General features: G+C 49.1%; 1 protein-coding gene across 3 annotated transcripts in view; it reads right to left on the bottom strand.

The window, feature by feature from the left end:
* NFATC2 (nuclear factor of activated T cells 2) overlaps positions 1-25,277 on the bottom strand; it is a 176,788-nt gene that overhangs the window by 6,012 nt on the left and 145,499 nt on the right. The window contains exon 10 of one of the 3 annotated variants that reach the window (XM_050807444.1): positions 5,446-5,533. The exons of the other annotated variants lie outside the window; for them this stretch is intronic. Coding sequence (XP_050663401.1) covers positions 5,490-5,533 — 44 coding nt within the window. The 3' untranslated portion in view covers positions 5,446-5,489. The remainder of the gene's footprint in view (positions 1-5,445; positions 5,534-25,277) is intronic. 3 annotated transcript variants of the gene reach the window in all.

The following is a 25,277-nucleotide window of genomic DNA, read 5'->3' as shown; positions in this document are numbered from 1 at the left end:
GTGGGAATCATAGCACATATCTTTTCAGGCTGTTGTAAGGATGCTAACCATTCACATACGTGATAGCGCCCAGCACAGTGCCTGGTGTTCAGTGGCTAGTGGCTGGGATGGTCAGTAAAATCCCTACGCTTCATGTTAGACTCTGAATTCTGTGCTTTGCAACCATCGGCTTTGTTTTGTGCCAGAACGTCAGGCATGCCACAAGCATGGGCATGAGAGGTCAGGTTCTAGAGCCAGCCAGGGTTAGAATTCCACCTCTGCCACTTCCTTGCTTGGTGAACCTTGCCTTGGTGACATAACCACTCTGTGCCTCAGTTTCCTCATCTGTAAATTGCATCTAAAAATATTACCTCCCAGGTTGCTGAGGTGCTTGGATGAGATAATGCAAGTAAAGATCACAGTGCCCAGTGTACAGCCAGTGTTGGTTTGTAGACCAGTATATACGTATTAGATATGTATTCGAAATACATACATTATGTATAACTTTTCCAACATGTGGAAATGGATTCACTAATAGGAATGTAGAGGACAAATTCATATATTTAGCTAACCAGCACTAGTTGGGCACCTACTGTGTACCTGGTAACAGCTGACTCCCAGGGGCCCTAAACCAGAAGCTGCATAAGGACTGTCAGCCCGGACCCTCAGTGCTTCCTGCAGGGGTGACGAGCTGACCATGCTGTACAGGACTCTCATGTAGCGAAAGCTGAATGCCTGGGGCAGGTGGGGTCGGGGCAGCTTCATGTGAAGCTTTTCAAAGCCCAGATTCCAAAGGGCTTCCTGTTTTCTCAACCTAGGAAGTGAGAGGAGTGGATCCTTAATGAAAACTTTCCACAGGCTCAGCTTTCTAAAAATAGCTGGTAGGCAGAGACACTGGCACCAAAGCCCTCTGGAAGGGCTGTTTCCCTTCTCAGAACACAGGGCTAGGGCAGGGGACGGGAAGTAGGGAAACTTTCAAGCAGACAGAAGCGTGTTTCCCTCCCCTTGGATGGAAATGGTCCTGCTTTCTGGGAGCTACTTTCAGGTAGAAGTGAAGAGTTCATCTGGAAAATCCAGTAACCCTATGCACTTAGACCTTCTTGCTATTTGGGGGTGGTGAGGGGGCCCTGAGTTCAACTCCCGCCCAAACCTCTCTGGGTAGGAACCGCCTCTTTCTGCAATCTCGGCGCCTGCTCCCCTGACTACCAACAAGGAGAAAGTTCTAGAACAGAAATGCCTGCTAGGTGGTGGTGACAGAGTACAGCCACATTGGGCTTTAAGTTCTGAGAGAGGGTCTCGTCTCAACCACTTCATGCAGCATCCACAGGGAGGCCCCACATTTGCAGACTCGAGTACCAGGGTGCAGGGGAACCCCAGTGCCCTTTCACCATGCCGTTTCTCCTGGTCTCTGTCTGTCCCCGACTCAGCCCTGTTCTCTCCTCTTGTGTCACCTTCCTCACGCTGCTCCTCTGGGTAGCATCATGCTTTCCCCAGTCTAATGCTTTTCCTTCTCACATCACCCAAGGCTCAGTCTCCTTGGCAAAGCCCCCCTTGGTGGCCACCCTCAGCCCAGTCGCACTCCCGTCTCCTCACTATCCCCTGCTGCGTTGATGCTCTCCTTCCCCTCATATCCCTTAGATGGTGCTTTGGTGCATGGGAAGTACTCAACATGTATTTATGAACAGAACACAGCAGCTTAGAAAGGGATTGGGAAACTTCAGGTCACAGCCAGGACTGGCCTCCCCAAGTCGGCCTCTGAGGTTTGGGTGCTGAGCCACTCTCCTGTATCATTGCCGTCAGCACTTTAGACCTCCAATAATCTACCCTAGGCCAGCAACTGTGCCTCTCCTCCTACCTGTTCCCAAATGGGGCCAGGTGCAGTGCTTACCCCTGTCCAATGCTGCCCCTTGCTGGAAGCTGCCCCACATTCCAGCCATAGTGCCCTCACTCCCTCCAAAAGCAAGTACTGAATTTTCAAGTAGCCCTACTCATGCATGGCACCATGCAGACAGCAGGTGCTTAATGCTTGCATTAGCCCACCCCAAGGACCCTGCACCATCAGCCTAGGTCCCTTAGTTTAAGGAAGCTGATTTTCCTTTTTCGATTGACAAATGGGTTGCTGATCTGTTACTTGTTTGGAGTCTTTCTCTCTACAAAAGAATACCAGCCATTCACATCTCCTGAGAGCTGTGTGCCAGGGACTATTATTTAATTCTCACACTGCTCCTAGTAATATCATTGTTCCCATTTTATAGATAGGGAAATAGAGACAGGCAGACCAACACTCTAGCAGGTGACGGGGGATTGGGATTTGAACTCAGGGCCCGTTTAATTAACTTGTACAGTATTGATCCTCTTTCTTTTGGGGATCCCAGAATCCTCTGTGTCATTTGCGTGAAGTCAGGGGAAGGCTACAGTAGACTCTGCCTAGCCAGCAGAGAGAGGCCGTGTGATGAAGGCAAGTGCTCTGCTGGAGAAAGCGTCCCTTTCTCAGAACAGAATTGAGGCCAGCAGTTGTGAGTCTGCCACGGTGCTCTCGACCTCTGATCATCCTTACAGAGAGGTGTCCTGCTGAAAAGGCTGATGGAGAATGATCTCAGGGTGACTACTAAGCCTGAAACTGGAGAGGAAAAAGTGAACTGATCTTAAGTACATAAAAATTACGCACAAAACATAGTGTAACATTTTCAGTATATATGACAAAGTCATTTATAAACAGGTGTTTCCACTCAGTAAGAAGGATATTAGTATTCTAATAAAAATGGCTGCAGACATAAAAAGATGATATACCAGGGGTCCACAAACTTTCCTGGAAAGAGCCAGACAATATTTTCAGCTTTGTGGGCTCTTTCTCACTTACTAAGCACTGCCAGTGTAGCATAAAAGCTGCCGTAGACAGTAAGCAAATGGGCATAGATGTGTTCCAGTAAAACTTCATTTGCCAAAACAGGCTGGGGGCCAGGATTGACCCAAGCACTGTAGTTTGTCAGCTCCTAGTGTATATATATGCTAATGGCAAAAAAGAAAAAGCAGGGTGTTCTCTTTGCCTGCTTTTTGAGGGTGGCCATCTGGGGAAGCCAGTGCCTCTTACTGGATTTCTAAAAGCTAAGTTAGATCCCATTCTGCCCTAGGAGTTTTCTGTTTTGCTAAAAGGCCCAGGCCCAGGCACCTGCATCTACTTTCTCCTCCCTTCCTTTGCCAGAGCTCAGAGGTTCCCAGACTTCAGTTTGCAGCAGGATGGCTGCTCAGGATTACATGTGGAAAACAACACAGATGTATGAATACTTCAGGTGCAATTTAAAGGACTTTCAAGGGTGAATTTCACTCTAGGCCCTTTCCCTTTGACTGCTGACTTTGGAACTGAATCCCCTGAGAAAGCAGCAACAGGAAGGAGCGGATAGGTTGGGTCCTGCTTCTCGCTCAAACCTCAAGCATGTTTTCTAAAATCTGGTGAGACCACGTGAGTGCCCACGAGAGCCTGGGCCCGGCCACAAAGCCATGGCCAGAAAGACACTCCTCAGGCTTGGAATGGGAATCGAGAGGGCCGCATTCTCCAGGCCAAATCAAAGAATCTGAGAGCCAAGAGGGGGCCCGAGGCACCACCCCCAGTCACCACTGACTGTTTTCTCTGCCTTGCAGTGCCTTGCTGAATTCACTCCCATGACCCCCACCTGCTCGGGTCAGGATGCGTGAAGCTGAAAGCACATGAAGTCCTCTCTGCGCTCTTCTGCCTTTGGTCCTAACTGTCCTCAGGGGAAGCGACTCTGAAGGCCAAGAGGTAAGTTCCCTAAGCAACCAGGCCTGCTGGTCTTGAGCCTTCCCGTGACTTTTTTTTTTGAGTCTCCCTCTGTCACCCAGGCTGGAGTGCAGTGGTGCCATCTCAGCTCACTGCAATCTCTGCCTCCAGGTTCAAGCAATTCTCCTGCCTCAACTTCCTAAGTAGCGTAGCTGAGGTTACAGGAACCTGCCACCATGCAGGGTTTTAGTAGAGACGGGGTTTCACCATGTTGGCCAGGCTGGTCTCAAACTCCTGACCTTGCCTTGGCCTCCCAAAGTGCTGGGATTACGGGCGTGAGCCACCACCGTGCCCGGCTCTTCCCCTCTGACGTCTCAAAACTGAAAAGGCCTGTTACTTGAGACAGAGCTCTCCCAGACCTCTGCTTTGCACTTACTAAGTAACTTCCCAGTGTTCATCTTCTCCAGAGAAACCTGGCCGTACTTGAGTGAGGCTCAGTGAAAAGAACATAAAACCCTTACTAGGACTGTAGCCGGAAACTGTGGGTGGGGTCTGAAGAGTGATGCAGCAGCAGTAAGTCCCCTCCCAGGTCATACTGGTCAGAGTCAGTCACAGGCCTGAGCCCGCTGGCTTGCCAAAGTCCCCAAGCCCAAAACACACATTAAAAAGGCACCGCCCTTCGACAAGTTCCCTGAGGGGCTTACAACCTCAGCACTGACACTTTACTTGCATTTTTATCCTGATTCCTCAGACATGAAGTCCTGAGGCCGGAGAGTGGCAGATGGTTGGAGAATGTGCCCCTCCTCCCAGGGCTTCCTTCGGCCACAGGGAAGTAGGGGTTCATCTCAGCAGGCCCCATCCTCTGGCAATCGTGCTTCCGAAGTGTCAGCTCCCCTGGGTGTGCTAATATAAGCTCTAAGATGGTCTGGGCACTGTGTGTACTGGTTTATTCCAATTAGAATATGGAGATTAAATAACAGCAACAGCATCTAAGAAGCTGAGGCACAGAGAGGTAATGCAACCTTCCTCAATGTCTCATCTGGACTTCACACCCCCAGGGCCTCCTGAAACTTGTGCGGTAGGGTCGTCTTAGCTGCCAGGCTCTTCTGTGGAGGCCCAGCGAGGTGCATCTGTTGGGTGAGGGGCACAGCCGAGCACCCTGGGAAGCAGTTCAAGGGGCTGATTTCAAATCCAGAAACCAAGTAGCAAAATCATGCGACTTCAAAAGCCACAACAAGGAAGCCCCCGGGAGGAGCTGAAACCTTGAGCTGAGGGAATCAGGATTGGAAGTGCCCTAAGCACAGGGCGGGGCTTCCTGAGTGGCTTTCTAGGTAGGTTTTCTGACCTCCCTGCCCACTCTGCTGTTCCCCAGTACAGAACGCGCGCCACGGATGGAGAGCCTCATTTAACTGGACACCCGCAACCAAGTGTGCAAAACCAAAAAGGAGCAGGCTCCAAAGACGGTGCTGCATTTTTCCATGCAGGCCAGCCCTGGAATCGGGGAGCATGCAAGTTACCGGGGCCTCATCCCCCCTTCTCCCGCCCAACCCTGAGATTCTCAGGGAGGTCCCCAGGAGTGTCCACTTCCGAAGTGGAGGGGTCTAGCCCTTAAGAGCAGGAGAATGAGAAGAGAGGGCCTTCAGCTTGTCAAGTTTTCTTATACTTAAAAAATTCAAGTTAAGGAAACACACAGCTGGAAAACAAAAGGAGAAGCAGAAGATATCAATTACCTTTAACTTTGATTTCTCGGATCAAAGATCACAGTCATTCTGTTTCATAATATGTTTTGTATCCAGCTAAGGTGTGTGTCTATCAGCTCTGAAAAAGATTTGCAAAATCATTTTTGAGAAGAAAAAAAAAAATCACCTTTGATCTCTCTTACGCTTCCAACTCATGCCAATATCATCCAAGCCCAGGAGGGAACTTAACCCTTTGGCTGTAGTTCAAGCCAAAATTCTGCAACATCTTCGCCTTTGTGCCAGAAGTAACCCAACCCTAGGGTAATAATCATGGAGATGAGGGACTCTGTGCAATTTGCATTACATTATGTGGGGTGCGGGACCAAGGGGAGCGTGTTCAAGCTGGACAGAAGGGCTGCTGTGGGGTTTCAAATCATGGCCAACTACAAAGAGAAAATTAAAAAGCCAGTTTCTGCTGCAGTCAAAGGAAAATTAGAATTTCATTAAAGATCTACTCAACTGTTATCTGCCTTCAGGCGTCTACAGATACTAAACTGGGCCCTAGTTTCCTTCTTACTAGTGGTATCACCTCAGTGGTCAGGGAAATTCGTAAAACTGCACATTTTCTTCCTGTTTTTTGTCAACAATGGAAAAAAGCTCCTGCCCTATCAGACTGACAAAGGCACTTGAAGAGAATGAGACCTGGGGAGTCTATTGTAAATAAACCCCTCTCTACGTCTGTACAATGCCTGTGGCTTTCAAAACACCTGTCTTCCCAATCCTCTTTCAATGGCCCAACTGAAATACCCAAGTCCATTCCAAATGCCTGATTTAGAAATATTTTCTGAGTCCAATTTCTTACAGGGAGTAATGCAGCCTTATTAGAAATGTCAAGTAAACTAGGATGCTTTTTCAAGTAGAGGCGTAAGCTCCCTGAAATCTCATCTTCAAGGGCGAAAGAACGCTCAATAAATGAGATCCTTTTAGCGCTTGTGCAGTCAGAGGCCTGGATTTCCAAATGTTGGGCTCCAACAGGAATTGTCTAGTTGGGGTTGGCTACTGCTGCCCTGGGGCAAAAGAAGCACTTCATCTCTCCTCCTTTTCTGACCATGCATCTCAGGCCATCTCCCAAAGCAAACATTTCCAGGTGGATGTGGCCCTAAGGCAGCTCCCACACTAAACTGCCCAGTCTCCACTCAAAACTGACTTCTTCCAAGTCCAAGAGCAGACAGTACTGTCGGATAATTCACTCAGGGCCTTAAAATACCACCTCTACCCTGACGATGGCCACATTAATAGTTTTAACCCAGACCATCACTCCTAAACTTCAGATTGCAATATCTACCTGCCCACAGGTCATCTCAAACTTCACAGGGCCAAAACCAATCTCCAGATCCTCACCCCTGCTCCTCCTCTCCTCCCCTGTCTCACCTGTTCCCATGGTGGGAAACACATTCTCTCCTTCCAGTTTGTCAGGCCAACCTAAGTGTGTTCCCCTGACTCCTTGTTCACAGCACACATCCCATACATGCTTCTGGACTGACCCCCAGATAGCCAGAAACCAACAGCCTCCACTGCTACCCCCGGCCCTACACAGCAGGGTGATCCTGTTGGAACTTACGTTAGAGCACGCCACTCCCTGTTTTGCTCAGTGGACAGCTCTAAAGTTCGGTAATGACCAACACATTTTCACTTTATCCATATCTACCCATTTAAGGAGCACTTAAGTGGATCTCAGGCGTCATGCACTGGTCTGAAGTCATACCCTTGTGAGAAGTCGTTCAAATCTAGTTGGAACCCCAGGGACCAGGCTTTTCAGACCATCCAGGCAGAACATGAGTTCTCTCTCCAAACCTTTGCCCACCAAACTGCATGGTACCCAGTGTTAATATGGGGGTGGAGGGCACCATGGCCCTATCTCAGGGGACTCGAGAAGCCAAGCCCTGTTCTGTCAGCATCACATGATGGTTCTGTCTGTGGCATTCGGAGGCACAGCTTCCTGTTTAGTCATGGAGTTTCATTCTTTGTCAGCTTCTTTGTGGAAGACAGAGGCAGGGCCTGTCTTCATTCAACTGAGGCCTGAAATCAACCCGAGACCAGACCACCGCCAAACACCCTCCTCCGCAGGTGGCTGCTCGCTCTGCCTTCCTTCATCCTCACAGACATCTCCGGGGGTGGTGGTGAGAGTCCCATTTCTCAGGTCAAGTCAGTAAGGCAGAGAAAGATGGGGCAACTTGTCCAGGAACAGCCTCCTAGCATTGGGTAGAGACCAGATATGGCCCCAGCTCTATGGGTACTACTCCTAGGCTAGGGTTTCCCCAATTTGAAAGATCCTCTCGCTGCCCTGGGGCCTCTGCTAAAATGTAGACTCACATCAGAAGCTCTTGGAACACAAGCACTTCAACAGTACCTGAGCCTCAGTTTCCTCAGCCACAAGACGGGGAAGAGAACACTTCCTTGGCAAAGTCACTGTGAGGATTAAATGAGATGCTATAGGCCAGGCACGGTGGCTCACACCTGTAATCCCAGCAAAAATCCCAGCACTTTGGGAGGCCGAGGTGGGTGGATCACTTGAGGTCAGGAGTTCGAGACCAGCCTAGCCAACATGGCGAAATCCCATCTCTACTAAAAATACAAAAATTAGCTGGGCGTGATGGCAGGTGCCTGTAACCTCTGCTACCTGGGAGGCGGAGGTTACAGTGAGCCAAGATGGTGTCGCTGTACCCCAATCTAGGCAACAGAGCGAGACTCTGAGATGCTATAGCTGGCTCATTGGCTTGTGTTTATTAGGCCCACAATATGGTCCCCTAAAGAAGATGGAAGAGAAAGAGACAAAGACCAGTCTAAAAGAGGCCACTCCAATAACCAAAAACACTATTCTGTTTCCCTACATGTTTAAATGGGAGCTGAATCCTTTGATCCGTGTGAATGTGCTAGTCAGTTGTCAGTAATATGGAGATGGGACATCAAGAGAAAAGGCAGTATTTAGATTTACTACATGGTCCTTAAGTGTCATCTACAAATCCTCCCAAAGACACAGGGGTACTTCAAAAACCACAATTACTTTTGCGCCAACCTAATACAAGGTTCCAGCCTAAGATCTATACAGTGGCCTTGCATTTTTAGCCCCCAGGCATAAACTGGTGAGTCATCCCACTGGTCCTATGGACTAGATGATAGTTTAGGATGTAAATTAGAAGTGGTTCGCTGATGAGCTTAATCAATGGTGATAATTTTCATAAAAACACAAGGGGTCAACAAATAGCCTTACAGACAAAAGTACAGACCCAAGAATCTGTCTCCTTGACAAATTATACAACTAGCTTCCCAGACTTCTGAGATCACAGGCATGCAGGTTTCAATGGGATGGAATTTAAGGGAAACCCTGCGTGCATCTCCATGGTGGAGCCAATGGGAATCAGGCACTGGTCTAAGGGATGTCCAGTTTTGTGGTTCTGCAATGCAAGTCGGATGTCCCCTCCTAGCCAGTGTAGAACATGCTACCACCGTCTCCATTGTCTGCTTTTCTGCAATGATTGCACGTCAACTTACAATCTAGGGAGAAACAATTGGTAACTTTCTCTAAACTAAGCTACCCGACAAGGAAGGACTAACCAACTGTGTGAACTCGGGCCTGAACAGTCCATTTCTATTCTCCAATTCAGCAGAATTTCTTCTGATTACATGCAACTAAGCTGCACCTCTCCTATCAAGCAACCACACGGCTTCTAAAGTAGCAACCACAGGCAGGAAAGCATTCTAAACAAACCACAGTTTACTTCCTTGTCCTTCAGCCAGTTCATCAACACCTCAGCCCCAACCCTCTGCTAAGAAACATTAGCCAAGAGAGCAAGCCCTGCAAAATAACTTGCTGCCTTTGGGAAAAAAAAAAAAAAAAGGCAAAAGAAAAGCACTTATTATATTGAAATGAGACACAGGAAACAAACAGTAATTCAAACCCACAAATCAGCCTGTGATCACAAATGAGATAATAAAATAAATACCTGATTTTTGGGGAAGATATATACCATAAACCCCCTCTGGGGGTGAGAGGAATTAACCAAACATTTCTTTTAAGCCATTTGAGTATATGTCTCTGCTTATCCAAGAGAGATGGCATTGGGGGTAGTCAGACACTCCCAGGTGGATTAGCAGGTGGGAGCAGTAAGAAGGCTTTCCACCCTAACTTGTAAAATTTCCTCCTCTTCTGGGAGAAGGTGCAAAACCCCCTGGTTCCATAGAGATCAAATTCAAATACCAACATGGCCCTGATTCTTAGAAAGAACTCACTGGATATTTATTGAATCTTCCAGCCCAGTCTCCATCTCACCCTCCCGTAAGTTCACCTTCCAGATCATTCTATGTTTACTCACATATGCCAGGACCAGCTCACAGCACAGCCCTAACATGGGACATCCCCTCCCACCAACACATCCACATTCTCCCGAAGCCCAACCCAAGCCCACGTCCTGTAAGCAGGCATCCCTGGCCATGTCACAGTTTCTTCCACAAACCTTTGGATCTATCTTTTGTATTTTAAATCTTGGATTTCCCATAAGAGATGTCAACCATACTCCCTCCATACTTTCCAGATTCACAGGCAAGAGAAGCCACTAGGCTGCCTGCAAAGAAATTTCTCAAGATCTGAGCAGGGACCAGGCTCTGTCTTAAATTTCTCCAAGTGAGATCCACAGGCGTGGCCCTTGCACATACTGCTATCAACTCGAAGTGACCAGCAAGGACCGTATTCATGGGTGACACTGCACCAGGTGTTCCTAAGAGACAGTAGCTCCCAGGATACACAGACAGAACCTTCATTCCTGATTTGTCCCTTGATCAAACCTTTCACCTATACAGTCCCTGCTACACACTGAGTTATACCCCCACCACACCTGCCAAATTCCTATATTGAAGCCCTAACCCCCTCTGCGATGGTATTTGGAGATGGGGCCTTTGGGAGATAATTAGGGCTTGCTGAGGTCATGAAGGTGGGGCCCTCATGATAGAATTAGTGGCCTAAGAAGAAGGGCCACCAGAGGTCAGTCTCATTGTCTCACAGGAGAACACAATGGGAGAGAAAAGGTGACTGTCTGCAAGCCAGGACCTAAGCAGGTCCTCTCCAGAACCTGATCTTGACAGGATTCTCCAGAATCCTGGTCTTGGATTGCTAGCCTCTAGAACTGTGAGAAGAGAAATTTCTGTTGTTTAAGCCACCCAGTCTATGATATTTTGTTACGCAGCCTGAGCTGACTGATACAGTCCCCAAAATACATTCCTCTCCAAAGTCTCGGTCTATGCTCACAAGGTAGGCGTCTGGCCAGCGAAGTCATCAAGGTTCAAGTAAGCGGGCATCCCTCTATTTTAGGTCCAACATCCCATGGCTGGTCTGTGGCAGGGGTTGAACAAGGAGCAGACCGTGATATCCCCCCCCCGCCACACCTTTGCATCGCTTGGCTGATGCCTAGGAGGCCCTCTTTTTCCTCTGCATCTGAATCCTGCTTGTCCGGCCATGATCAGGCTCAAATCTCTGTTTCTTGCAGTCAACAGCTCCTCCCTTTTTCAGCTGTTCTGGCGAGGGGCTCACATCATGGGGTCAGAGTCACAGGGATACACAGATGGCTGGGGTCCAAATCCCAGCTCTGCCACATCCGTTCATGAAACTTGAGGCAAATCCTAACCCTCCCTGTGCCTCCTCTGTTAAAGGTAGGCAAAAACTATTCCCAGCTTCTAAGGATTTTGAGAGAGAATCAGTGAGTCAATGCACGCAAAGTTCTTCAAACGTGCAAGACACATCATAACTCTGCACCACATTACTTCTTTTGGGAATCAGAACCCATCTTTTAAGTCCTTGAGCCTCAGTTTTTCTCATCTGTAATATGGGAATGCACATACATGGCATTATACCAAGCTAAGAAATAACCAAAAGTGGTAGCTGTTTCTATTAGCAGCAGCAGTGTGTCTCAGCCGCCACACAGAGGATGCTTGTTAACAGACTGAATGGATGACGGCCAGTCCACCCTCTTCCACCAAAGCACTTTCACCTTGGAAGCTATTTCTGCATTTTCAGAGTAGGCGGGGCTGAGATCAGCCATGCTCTCAGAGATGCGTTTTCACATCCTGCTGAGAGGGGCCCCTCCCAGGCCTCACTGCGCCCTAGTGTGTGCCGACTGCTTTGGGCTGGCGACCTGCAGAGTAGTGTGAGTCACCGACGCTCTCTGCAAACCAGAGGCCTCCGGAAACCAGCCCAGACAGCAGACTCACAAGCACCCCGCCACCAGCCATTTTATGAGCAAGACCTCGGGGCTTACGAGAAAGATGCCACACCACGTGCCAAACTGTCCCCAGCTCTTGGGATGAGTAGACATGGTGATTCTGAGACTCTGGTTTCTAGTAAAAGAGGTTCACTGGGAGGAGAGTGTGTCACTGGCAGATCAGTTTGTGGCCAGGAAGGCACCAAGCCCCAAGATGGCAAGAGGAGCCACCTGCCTTGAGTTGAGCTCCAGGAAGAGAAATGCATCCGACGCCGACCAAGCAACACCAGACAGGACATGTCCCGCAAATCAGCTTCTGGGGGCCGTAAGGCATCCTCCTTGTCCTCTCCCAACCCACCCTCCACCACTAGACTTCAATGACGCCTTTCAAACCCCAGATCCACATGCAACACGAGGCCAACAGAGCAGTACCAGAGGCTGCTCTTCGGGACTGGAGATGCCACTCAGGAAGATGTGAGGCGGGCAACCACGTTCACCTCGAGTTCCTAAGGAACTGCAGGTGTGCAGGCACCATGACCTCACACATGTCATCTTGCTGTGCCCCACAGCAGGTCTGTTTGCATGTGCCATGTTCATAGAAGCTTGGCATCAGATAGGTCACAGCCTCGCAGGCAAGCTTTCACAGGCACTGCCTTTCAGCTGTGCATGGCTCCTGTGGTCCTGGTTTTTTGGGAGGGAGTAGCAAGAATCAGATCCCAGAACCCTGTATCTTGAAACCTGTGACATTTTAACACCAACCCCTCACTGGTTGGTAATACCCTCGTTAAGGCAGAGACCTCATCTCTCTTGTCTACTGCTGTATCCCCAGCACCTAGGACAGAGCCCAGCATACAGTAGGTGCTCAGTAGGACTTGCTCAGAATTTTTCCAATCAGGTCTGGCTTTCAACTGTCTCCCAGAGCACAGCAACCTCCGCTTCCCAGGTTCAAGCGATTCCCCTGCCTCAGCCTCCTGAGTAGCTGGGATTACAGGCACCTGCCACCACCCCCAGCTAAAGTTTGTATTTTTAGTAGAGACAGGATTTCACCATGTTGGCCAGGCTGGTCTCAAATTCCTGACATCACGTGATCCACTGGCCTTGGCCTCCCAAAGTGCTGGGATGACAGGTGTGAGCCACCGCGCCCAGCCTGCATATATAATTTTTTAATCCTCACGGTCATCCCAAGAAGTAGGTACTGACCGCCCCCATTACACAGATGATGAAACCAAGTCTCCGAGAAGTAACAAACCCAGGCTCTGCAGCTATTACGTAGCAGAGCAGTGTGGCTCAGCTACCTGAAGATAGAAATTAGTTTTCACTTACCACCTGGCAACAAGAATATGTTTCTCTGAATGCAGCTCGGCACAAACACTGGTCCCTTGGGAGACCCTAGCTTTTATCAGGGTTGGGCAGTAGAAATCACCCACATGGTACACAAAGAAAAATGGGGGCGAGAGTGTTGGCATCGTTGTTAGCTTTGGGTAACCTGTGGCGGGGAGCAGACACTGAGATTTAAGAAGCAAAGAGCTGCTTGGCCCCCTCTGGACCACTATGCCAAGCCCGATACACATCTAAAAGGTGAAATGGTGCTGGTGTATTACAAGAGTTAAAGCCAAGGCCTGGGCTGCAGAGAGGAATGACTGGAGGTGCCCCAGCTTGCTTCCATTGGCAATGTTCTCTGGCAGAAGGGGAAAACGTAGGCTCACTTCCAACAAACCCACCAGCAACTGGGGTTTCTAGACCTCGCCCAGGCCTTCCTGTAGTATCAGTCTGACTCTGGCTTTGGGCCTAGGGGCATCTGCAGCCATCCTCTCTAGAAAGGGTGTAACATCTTGGTTCCACAGCGGGGCCTGTCTGAAAGGGAAATTCAGGTCACTCCCGAGGGTGGCAGGAGCCTGGGTGTTACGCCCACTTGCTAGCCACCTCATCGGAATTCCATCGGCAAAGACTCTCTCTAGCCACCTGATCCACTGATCGACTCTCCCTAGCCGCCTGCCAGCACCCACCCACTGTCAGGACCCAGGGATCCCACTTGGCCTTTAAGACTGAAGATGATCTGCTTCTCTCCCTCACTCTCCCCTAGTCCACAGTCTTCCTTACTATACACTAATCACACCAAGCCTGCTCATACCCCAGGGCCTTTGCACCTGCTGTTCTCTCTACCTAGGCTGCTGCTCTTGCCTTAGACATTTGTAGGGCTCTCTTGATGAGACCTCTTCTCAAATGCCACCTCCTTTGAGGTGCTACCCTTACTGGAATGGCAAGCAGGCCACCATGCCACCCCATCATGCCCTGTCCCCCCAGTCTGCTTTCTCTTCTGTCAGAGCACTTGGCACGCCTGGTTTTATCATTTATATGTTTAAACTGCAAGCTGCAGGAGGGCCAGGACTTTGAGCCTCTTCACTGTGTTACCCCAGCAGTGAGCAGTAAATGGCTGTTGGATGAATGATTTAACAAAAGAACGGACAAATAAATGAACCAACTATGGCTTCTGGGTACTGGCAACCCAGTGCTGACTTCATCTTGTGGACATCAGGTGCTCTAGTCCTCGGCTCTGTAGACAGATTCCAAGGAAACTGGGGATCACGTTTCATGGTCACAAAGGAGGAGACAGTGCCTCTGAGCTCTTGCTCATGCTGCACTCCTGCCTGGCACCCCATCTCCCCATCTAACTAGTGAAATCCTGGCCCCAAAGTTGCAGAGGCCCACAGCCCCTAGGGCACCCAGCCCCGTGCTTGGCATTTGGTAGGCTTATTTAACTGCTGAGCAAACAGGGTCAGGACGAGAACTATGGAGTCTGGAACCCTAAGCCTTCATTTTCCACTTGGTCCAATTAAAGAAGGAGAAATTGTTTCTCCATTTGTGAATATCTCCATCCCCAGCTTATTTCATATGCCAACTAGGACATAGCTAGAAATTGCCCATGAAAAGACTGTAGCAGGAGCAGGTTTGAAGAGCAGCAGCTCCTCAGGAAACCTGAGCCATTTAGAGACAGGAGGGCCAGCCTTCTAACTAAAGCCCTCCATGGCCCAACCCTGGGCATCCATCCGCTCAGGCCACTGAGTGTCCATGGGGAGGGAGAGGTGGACCACAGGGCCAAAGCCAGTTTCTCAAGCATTTCAAACCCATGCGGCAGGGTCAGTAAGCTGGGAAGGACAGTGAGCCTCATGGGAAGTGGCTCTTTATTTCTAGTATGAAAGACGACTTTTAGCAGGCTTTGAAAAACACCATAAAAATTCAGTACTGGCCAGGTGTGGTGGCTCATGCCTATAATCCCAGTACTTTGGGAGGCCAAGGCAGGCAGATCACTTGAGGTCAGGAGTTCAAGACCAGCCTGGCCAACATAGTGAAACCCCATCTCTACTAAAAATAAAAAAATCTGTCAGGTGTGGCGGTGTGTGCCTGTAATCCCAGCTACTCGGGAGGCTGAGGCAGGAGAATCCCATGAACCCAGGAGGCGGAGGCTGCATTGAGCCGAGAACACGCCATTGCACTCCAGCCCAGGCAACAGCGTAAGACTATCTCCAGAAAAAAAAAAAAAAATTAGCTGGGCATGGTGGCATGCACCTATAGTTCTAGCTACTCAGGAGGCTGAGACAGGAGAATCACTTGAACCCAGGAGGCAGAGGTCGAAGTGAGCTGAGATCATGCCACTGCACTCCAGCCTGCGTGACAGAGCGAGACTCTGTCTCATAAAATTAAAAAAAAAAAATCAATACAATGTTCATTTTTCCCTCATTGAGCTACAGATTCAAGAATATAAACAAGATTTCAAATTCAATGTGACTCTGCGGCACCCGACAAGCTGGCTCCAGAGGCCATAAACAGCCAAGATGCTTCTGAGGGACAACAAGCTGGGACTAGACCTGCCAGAAATTAAGCATTTCTACAGAGCTGTTGCAATAAAGACAGTATGTATCATACCCCTACAGATATAGCCAATTATTGTCAATTTCATAAAAAAGACAGCATGTTATTGGCTAGACACAGACAAAAACTGACTTACGCAACAAAGCCAGAGCCCAGCAAGAGGCCCACACTTATAACACCAACAGATGACATCTTTTGAATAGGTGGTTGCTGATAACTAGTTATCCATATAACAAACAGTGAAATTAGAACCTTCCCTCATACTGGACACAAAAATCAACTCCAGATGGATTACTGACCCAAGGGTACAAGGTAAGACTGCAATGAGTTTGGAAGACACTATTAAGAGAATCTTTGTGACATCAAAGTAGAGAAAGATTTTCTGACCCACTGCTTTAAACTGGCGGGAACCTCCGAATCAGCTGGAAAGCTTGTAGAAGCACAGACTGTGGGCCCCAGCCACAGCGTTTCTAATTCAGCAGGACTGGAGTGGAGGTGGAAATTTGCATTTCTAACAAGCTCCTGAGTGACCTGAGGACACATCATCCTAAACTACACCCAGAAAACTTACACCTTTCAGAAAATAAATTTAACCACATGAATATTTTCTGTTCATTGAAAGATACCATTTTACGTGTACCAGCTAAGTGAAAAAATTTATCTGACAGCATCAAACTTTGTGAGGTTGTAGAGCAATGAATTACACATGTGTTGCTGATGGGAGTGTAAACTGGTACAACTGCTTCAGAAGACAATTTGGTATTGTCTGCTAAAGTTGGAAGTGTGTACAACCTGTAACCAAGCAACTCCGCTTGTCAGGATAACCCTACAGAAAGTCCTGTAGCCAGAAAGAGGAAAAATCCGGAAACAATCAAATGCCCACCATCAGCAGAATGGGTAAATAGGCTTTACCATGGAATATTATGCAGCAGAGAAAAGGAAAGAATTACAGCTAATGCAAAGACAATGAGTGAAATATACGAAGAAAATGAAAAGGAAGTGGCAAACACAAAATGCAGGGTAGCAATTATGCTAAGGTGTGAATGAAGATGATGTGTTGGAAATTGTATCCAGAATCACTGAGCATCATGGCTGTGAACATCAGAGATGAGCGGACCAGACCCACCTGCCTCCTGATGGAGGAACACGCCACACTGATGGGACAGTCTTGCCAAAAGCATTGAAGTTGAATTGGATTAAGCCTCCAGATTTGACTGCCAACTTATAGGAAACACCAAGGACAGAGCCACGCATCAGACGACAGTATGGGACTGCAACCTGCAAAACCCAGACTACAGAAAATTCTACAGGAAAAACTGGTTTCTTCAGTACAAAGATGGCAAAGAGAACAGATGAATGTGGGGTATGAGCAAATGAAAGAAACTGAAAAGACATTTCAAACAACCACAATATCTGGTCCCTCCTTGAGTCCAGAGTCAAACAAACTTTTAAAAAAAGAAATATGGCCGGGCACGGTGGCTCACGCCTGTAATCCCAGCACTATGGGAGGCCGAGGCGAGTGGATCACAAGGTCAGGAGATTGAGACCATCCTGGCTAACATGGTGAAACCCCGTCTCTACTAAAAATACAAAACATTAGCCAGGTGGCGGGCGCCTGTAGTCCCAGCTACCCGGGAGGCTAAGGCAGGAGAATGGCGTGAATCCAGGAGGTGGAGCTTGCAGTGAGCCAAGATCGCACCATTGCCCTCCAGCCTGGGCGACAGAGCGAGACTCCGTCTCAAGAAAAAAGAAAAAGAAAAAAAAGAAATATTAGGACATTTATGAGACAATTGAGAATTTGAACATTGAGTTTGATAATATTAAAGAATTCTTCATTTTTAGGTGTGATAACAATATCAGGGGAAAACTGTTTTTTCAAAGTCATCTTTTAGAGAAATGTAACTGAAAGATTTGCCAGAAAACATTTTCTACACAGAAGAGCTCAGAGGAAATGACTATCCTATTGTTCTTTAAGGTTAGGGGGAGGGGTAAGTACACAGTATGTGTTTGTGTTGTCATATATTTTAAACATATTTATATGCATTTAATAAAAGCAATTTACTATTGAAAGGAAAGGAAGAGAGGGCGAGAAAGGGAGGCAGAGAGAAGAAGGTAATGAAGGAGGGAGGAAGGCAGGCGGTGGGGAAAGGATTATTTGGAGAGAAAGATGACAAAAGGAGACAGGTCTCCTTTGCACCCACCATATAAAAGCTGGTATTTTTGCGCATCCTGGCACATCTAGAGAGCATTCTAACACACTTAGGGCAGGAGTGTCACCTCTCAGAGAGGCCTTCCTTGATGACCCCTGTCTAAAGTCTTCTCTCCCCCAGCACCCTGTTTCTTTTCTTCATGGCATGTGTCACCAGCTGAAATCTATTTCTTCCTAGTGTTTCTTCTTCTTTCTTACTAGACCGTAAGAACCACAGAGCAGGAACCTCACTTCATTCACCCAGCACCTACCAATTTACCTGGCTGGGAGCAGGTGTTGATAGATGACAATGGTGGTGATGGTAATAATGATAGTGGTGGCAGTGGTGGTATTTGGTATCTACTGGGTATTTACTCTGTGCCAGGCCTTGTTCTAAGCAGTCTACATGTACTAACCCACCCAATGTCCACAATGACCCATGAGGTAAGTGTTATCATGATTTATCTCATTTTGCAGTTCAGTAAATCAAGGCTCAGTGAAGCGAAGGGCCTCACTCAGAGTTACACAGCCAGCACGTGGCCAAGCAATGCTTTACATCCAGAAGTTCTGGCTCCAGGGCCTACCCTGGATTCCTGCCTTCCTGATAACATTTCATTTAATAGTAAAGACAGAAGCTTTTCTTCAGCCTAAAGTGACCTGAGTTAACCACTGAAATTCAAGGAGGACCTGATTAAACCTAATTATTTCTCCTGCCCATACTAGCCCCAGTGTTCTTTATCCATGCCCTACCACCCCCCACCACACACAGAGTATAACTACACCTGGCCACACTACAAACCACAGTGCAAGGTCCTGAAACAATGCAATTTTTTTTTTTTTTTTTTTTTTTTTTTTTTTTTTTGAGACGGAGTCTTGCTCTTTCTCCCAGGCTGGTGTGCAGTGGCACGATCTCGGTTCACTGCAAACTCTGCCTCCCGGGTTCAAGCGATTCTCCTGCCCCAGCCTCCCGAGTAGCTGGGATTACAGGCGTGTGCCACCACACACAGCTAATTTTTGTAATTTTAGTAGAGACAAAGTTTCACCATGTTGGCCAGGCTGGTCTTGCACTCCTGACCTCAAGTGATCCACCTGCCTTGGCCTCCCAAAGTGCTGAAATTCCAGGTGTGAGCCACCACACTTGGCCCGAAGCAATGCTCTTTGACTTGTTTTCTGCCTGGCACACAGTAGGCACTCTGTGTTGAGTGGAACTGACCAAAGTGCAAGAAATTTGGGCCAGGATGCCAAACTTTCCAAAACAGAGGTCCCAACCTCAGTGAGAAAACATCACTATTAAGAGCCCCATGAGGGTGAGTGAGCCCCTCTTTGAAATTCAAGGACCCCACAGGAGGGGGCCCTAACCCCATTTGTCACACCCACCCAGCAGGAATTTACTTGATTGATTTCCTTCCAGCCTCACAGAAGGGACCCTGAACAGCTAAGAACTCTGATAAGAAGAAACCAAGGGCTGTAAGATCTAGTTTGAATTCAGGACATTCTTTCCAGGATAGGCCTGGCCAGAGCCCATTTTGGGGTGAGCCCCCAAGACTGGCACACTCTGGCATCACACAGCTGGGGGTGATTGGACTGGGGAAGGGGCCTGTGACCAAAAGGGGTGGCCCTCTTAGATGGAGCCAAGCCGTCTGCATTCTGAGTCACAAGGCCATCCTCAGAACCTTCTCCCTAATCGGAACAGAACAGGAAACTAGCATGCCGAGAGCTGCTGCCCCCTTCTCCAAACGGGCCAGCGGGTGGGCAGGAGCAGGGAGTTCCAGTTCCTGGGCTGAGGCATGAATTTCTCAGAACCCTGGCAGCCTGGAAAACAGAGCTGGTTTCTGTTTTCCACCCCCAGAAACAGCCTGTAACCACAGCAGGAGGGAGGCCCCGCTGGCCCGGTCTGGAGCACCCTGGCCAGGCCAGGATGCAAACACTGCTGCTGTTTAGAGAGGGAAGCCCTGGCCGGCTCACATGCCCAATTCCTGGGCGTCCCTGGCCACCTCATACTCTCTGCCAGCTGGGTCCACGGGGATGCTATCTTCGGGAGGAGGAGGGAGTTGGAACGCAGCCCTCAGAACAGGGGTGCATGCCAGCTGGGCCAGACAATTGGCATGCAAAGGGGGTGCGATCTCGCGGGTCTCCCCTGCAAAAGGAGTGCTTCTGTGTCCAAAACAAGCTGGTGCCAAGCACAACAGAACGACAAGGCGCACGGGAGGGGGAGAAAAGCAGGATGAGGCTGCACCCCCGCCCCCCACCCAGCCCCACCGACCTCGGCCCTCCCCCGCCCCCGCCCCCAGCACATGGAGCCAAGCGCAGTGTCCTGCTGTCCAGGCAGCCAGCTCCCGGGTTTCACAATCCTTTCCATGGCACTTGGGTTTGCTGTCACAACAACTGCAGGATGACCCGGTGCTGGGCAGCGCTGCTGGTTGGAGGTGAGAAATCGATTTTCTCACGGGCCCAGTGGCCAGCACATTTTTGAGGTCATGCCCTGGCCTGGCCTGTGGAGTCCCCCAAGCATCTGCCTCTGTCGATCCACTGTGCCCTCTGCGGCTGGACTGTGTGGCACTGAGAGGGCCCTGAGTTCCAAAGCCATCCTGCTGACGGGAGATAACAGCGTGATTCCTGGCCCAGGACAATCTGCCTCCTCAGGGTTTATTCACTGGCAAGTCTTGTTAGCAGTTGCCAGAGGTTTCTATTTGCACTCCTGAACTCCCCAAAAAACATACAGCATCTTTTTTCAAAAAAAACCTAAAGAGGCGGGAGTGTGGTGACTCATACTGTAATCCTAGCACTTTGGGAGACTGAGCTGGGAGGACTGCTTCAGGCCAGGAGTTCAAGATGAGCCTGGGCAACATAGTGAAATCCTGTCTTTACAAAATTAAGAAGAAACAGCCAGGAGTGGTGGTGCACGCCTACAGTCCCAGCCACCCAGGAGGCTGAGGTGGGAGGATTGCTTGAGCCTAGGAGTTCAAGGCTGCAGTGAGCCATGATGGCACCAGTGCACTGCAGCCTCAGTAACAGGGCAAGACCCTGTCCCCTCCAAAAAAAATAAAAAATTTATAATTAAAAAAAAAGAACATATACAAATGTACTCACTCGCTTTGGACCAGTTACTTAACCTCCCTGGGCTAGTTCCCTCATCTATAAAATGCCTCATGGGGCTGCTGTGAGGGTTAACTGAGCTAATGCAGCAAAGTCTTACAGGAATGTCTGGTAAACAGTAAACATCTAAGCATGAGCTGCTATTATTATTATTGTTCTTTTATGACAAATAGTTTTAAATCATTTTAAACCCAGGCAGTCTCGGTTCTCTATTTCATGCCTGGTTATTCATTCGATTCCACGAATATTGGGTGAGCATCTTTTATGCAGGAAGCTGAGCCAGGTCTTTGAGCAAAGGGTGGACATCAGCAAATGTTGTCTAGGGCCTCCCACGTGCAAAGCCAGCCCAGGAGCAGTCGGCAGTGTGGACAAGTCATAGCATTTGTGCTCACCACCCACAGACTCGAACGTGAGCGAGAGAGAAAAATAAATAAACGAAACACCTGAAAGAGACCATGTTCATTTCCAGGACTTCAAGGCAAGCGAGAAACCCTCCAGGTGCAGAGCGGAGACATTGTCAGCGCCTTGGAACGCTGGCCAGGTTTCAAAAGTCACAGCAGAGAGCCGGGCACGGTGGCTCACGCCTGTAATCCCAGCACTTTGGGAGGCCGAGGTGGGTGGATCACCAGATGTCAGGAGTTCGAGACCAGCCTGGTCAACATGGCAAAACCCCATCTCTACTAAAAATACAAAAATTAGCCAGGTGAGGTGGCGTACACCTGCAATCCCAGCTACTTGGGAGGCTGAGGCAGGAGAATCGATTGAACCCAGGAGGCAGAGCTTGCAGTGAGCAGAGATTGTGCCACTGCACTCTAGCATGGGCAACAAAGCGAGACTCTGTCTTAAAAAAAAAAAAAAAAAAAAAAGTCACAGGAGAGCAGGGATGGATTTCCAGGCAGTGGTTAAGGCATGGGCAAAGGTTTAGAGGCAAGAAAGCCTCAGCACAGCCACATGTCAGCCTCCCCTCACAGCTGAGGGGTGGGCGAGGCTCATCATGCATACACACAGCCGGAAACACAGCCCCAACCGGAACAGAAAGGTTTCTGTTTCTAAATCCTCATTTTCACTCTAGCCTCCGGGGTCACTTCTAGGACCTGAAATCTGCCCCTTTCTTTTTAAAAATTCTGTCCTAGGGGGCTGAGCGTGGTTGCTAATGCTTGTAATCCCAGCACTTTGGGAGGCCAAAGTTGGTGGATTCCTTGAGCTCAGGAGTTTTGAGACCAGCCTGGGCAACACAGTGAGACCCCATCTCTACAAAAAATAATTAGCCGGGTGTGGTGGCACATGCTGGTAATCCCAGCTACCTGGGGAGCTGAGATGGGAGGATCACTTGGGCCTGGGAGTTTGAGGCTGCAGTGAGCCATGATCTTACCATGGCACTCCAGCCTGAGTGGCAGAGTGAGACCCTGTGTCAAAAAAAAACAAAAACAAAAACCACTCTAAAGAAAACACAATCAAGAGAAAGTCTCCCTTCTACTCTTGCTCAGTATTTCCTTGTGTGCCTGCATCTTATTAACAGATATTTAGCCTGTTTCTAGTCTCCTGCTACTATAGACAAGGCTGGAGTCAACATCCCACACACGACTTGCAGCAGATGTCTGAATGGACCCGGCTTCCTGAAGACAGATGAGGCTTATCGTGGTTCCTGAGGAAGTTGGCCACCACCTGTCTCTGGGGATCCAGGAAAACCAAGAGCTCCTGAAGTCACCAAGCTTCATGCCAAAGAACACTGTGCAGGGCTGGGGACCAGTGACATGGAATCAACAGCCAGCCTGGCTCACAGCTGGGCTAGCACCTCTAAAGATACATTTCTAGAAGTGGGATATTCTGGATTAAAAGATGTGTGCATCTAAATTATTTGGGTTAATTTCACCAAATTGTCCTTCAAAAGAGGTTCTACCCGTGCAGATGCCCACCAATAAGGACTGAGAGGACATGTTTCACACCCTCTCACCAATACCACACTTTATCAGCCTCCCTTCCTTCCGTTCCTCCTCCTCCTTTCCCTTTCTTTCTTGCAAAAGTTGTCAGTCTCACAGGAGGAAAAACTGACCCTGGTCTGGAACAATCCTGCACCAAACACAAACAGATAATAGGAAGTCCAGCGAAAAAGAAAACAGTAGGAATTTAAAAATCCCAGAGATAGCTGCCAGGTGTGGTGACTCGTGCCTGTAATCCCAGCACTTTGGGAGGCCGAGGTGGGTGGATCACTTGAGGTCAGGAGTTCAAGACCAGCCTAGCCAACACAGCGAGACCCCGTCTCTACTAAAAATACAAAAATTAGCCGGACATGGTGGCGCACTCCTGTAATCCCAGCCACTCTGGAGGCTGAGGCAGGAGAATTGCTTGAACCCTGGAGGCAGAGGTTGCAGTGAGCCGAGATCATACCACTGCTCTCTAGTCTGAGAGACAGAGTAAGACTCTGTCTCAGAATAAAAAAATCCCAGAGATAGTTGAGGGAATTGGTTCTGAAATGGTCCAGAGAGAAAACAGAGGAACCGGACCAGGACCCTGAGGACTCAGAGGACCTGCCGCCTTGCCTGGGTAGGGCACAGCACCCGCCTGGGACTCCCACTGGCTGAAGGGGCTATTCCCTCACACAGGAAGCTGTGATGAAGGGGTGTTAGATCTGTCTGGAATAAAGGGTCCATTCAAATCTTGGAGAGACTCTGTGGGGACCAAAAACTGGTGAGAAGATATTAAAGGGGGGTTGGCACGTCCGAAGTTCAGAGATGAAGACATTTCTGCGGCCCTGGACAGATACAGATGAGGCCAAGGAAGAGGATGAAGCTGATAGCTGCTCTCTATGGAGTGCTGTGTGGCTGACCTGGTTATACTCACTTCCCATACATCATTTCCTTTAAACCTCAGCACTGTTAATATCCCCATTTTGCAGATGGGGAAATTGAGGTCACAGGCATTCAGTAACTCACCTAAGGCCACACCCCCACGCTCCTTAGGCAACAGATGGGAGCTGAGCATGGGGGCCAGAGGGACAGTAGGGGTAGTAGCAGGAATTCACTTTAGCGCTGGTTGAATGTGAGGTTCCTGTAGGGAATCCACATGGAGGGCCCAGGAGGAGGTCAGATCAGTGGGTCTTGGGCAAAAGCCAGTTTCCTGGAGTTTCATCAGATGAGGGAGTGAAAAGGCAGAGGGAGCAGCCCGGGATAAATGCCCTATTCTCTTTACACATGGACTCAGAATCACTTCTTACACACAGGTGCCTCTAACCACCCACTGCTTGTGCCTCTGGCTTTGTAACCTCAGACAAATCCCTCCCTTTTCTCAGCGTGCTTTCACGTCTAAGATGCAGAGATGACCATCCCTGCCTTCCACGGTTCCCAGTAAGGGGGAGGGATCATTAGCATATTATTACAATATTCCCTGTACTTGTCAGTCAGGCAAACACACTCCCTCCAAAACTTCAACCTTCCACCTGCCAGTAGCTTCCCCTTCCTCCCAAAATAAAATCCATAGCTCTCAACCCTCAAGGCCTGTCTCCTCCCTTTCCATGACGCCGCAGTCATTACTCTCAGCCACACCAGACCTCTCTGTGTCCTCCACACAAACCACGTTTCCTCCCAGCTCTGCCCTGCATGCTTGCTCTTCCCTCTGCCTGGAATTCCCTCCCCTCTCTCTTCCTCCCAGTCTCAAACCCAAAGTCACTTCCTCAAAGAGGCTGGTCCTGACCACCCCGTCTGAAGTTATGCCCGTCCCCATCATCACTTTGTTGAATGCAGCACTTAGTCTCCACCCCCACATCTGAAATTCTCATCATTTTCTGGTTGACATTTGATGAACAGCCTTCCCCTTGCAGAGCAAGCTCTGCCAGCGGGGAGGCCCCATCCATTTGGTTCACTGCTATGTCCCAGCACCTAGCACCAAGCCTAGCTCACTTGACATGCTCAGTGGATATCTGTTCAAAGAAGGAAAGGACACCAGTTGATAAGAAACAAACCAAAAAAGCAAATGCTCAAGCAACATGCCCCCTGAGCAGTCCTCGAGGCAGCCAGCCCACCAGCTGAATGCCAAAGGAGGCGGCATCCGCATCACAGCATCAGCCCTCCCTGGTACCTGCAGGGCACTGGGCAGTCCGTAAGTCACTTTTCACACATGCCTCACCCAAGGCCACAAGCAAGGAAGAATCAAGGCTCAGAATCAAGCTTCCTTTGACACCAACTACTCAGCAACATCTTCTGACCCTGGGGCCCCCGTCCTGGGTGCTGCACCAGGGAACAGGCGGTGCCGAGGGGAGACACTAGTTTCCAGTGGCTTCCCACACTCAGAGTGCTAGGAATGCTCCAGTCCACCAGTAACAATCGTTTTGTAGAGTGGACGCTCCTTCCCCAAAACACACACGGTGTGGCCAACACTCAATATTATAAAGCTGTTACTTCTACCAGAGCTGGACACTAAATCCTCAGATGGTGGTTCTTAACCAGGGGCAACTCTGCCCCCCAGGGGATACTTGGTAGTAT

The sequence above is a fragment of the Macaca thibetana genome, chromosome 10 (genome assembly GCF_024542745.1).
Source record: "Macaca thibetana thibetana isolate TM-01 chromosome 10, ASM2454274v1, whole genome shotgun sequence".
In the NCBI taxonomy this organism is placed as follows: domain Eukaryota; kingdom Metazoa; phylum Chordata; class Mammalia; order Primates; family Cercopithecidae; genus Macaca; species Macaca thibetana.
Note: the sequence above shows the minus strand (reverse complement) of the source record. Positions and strands in the feature narration are given on the sequence as shown.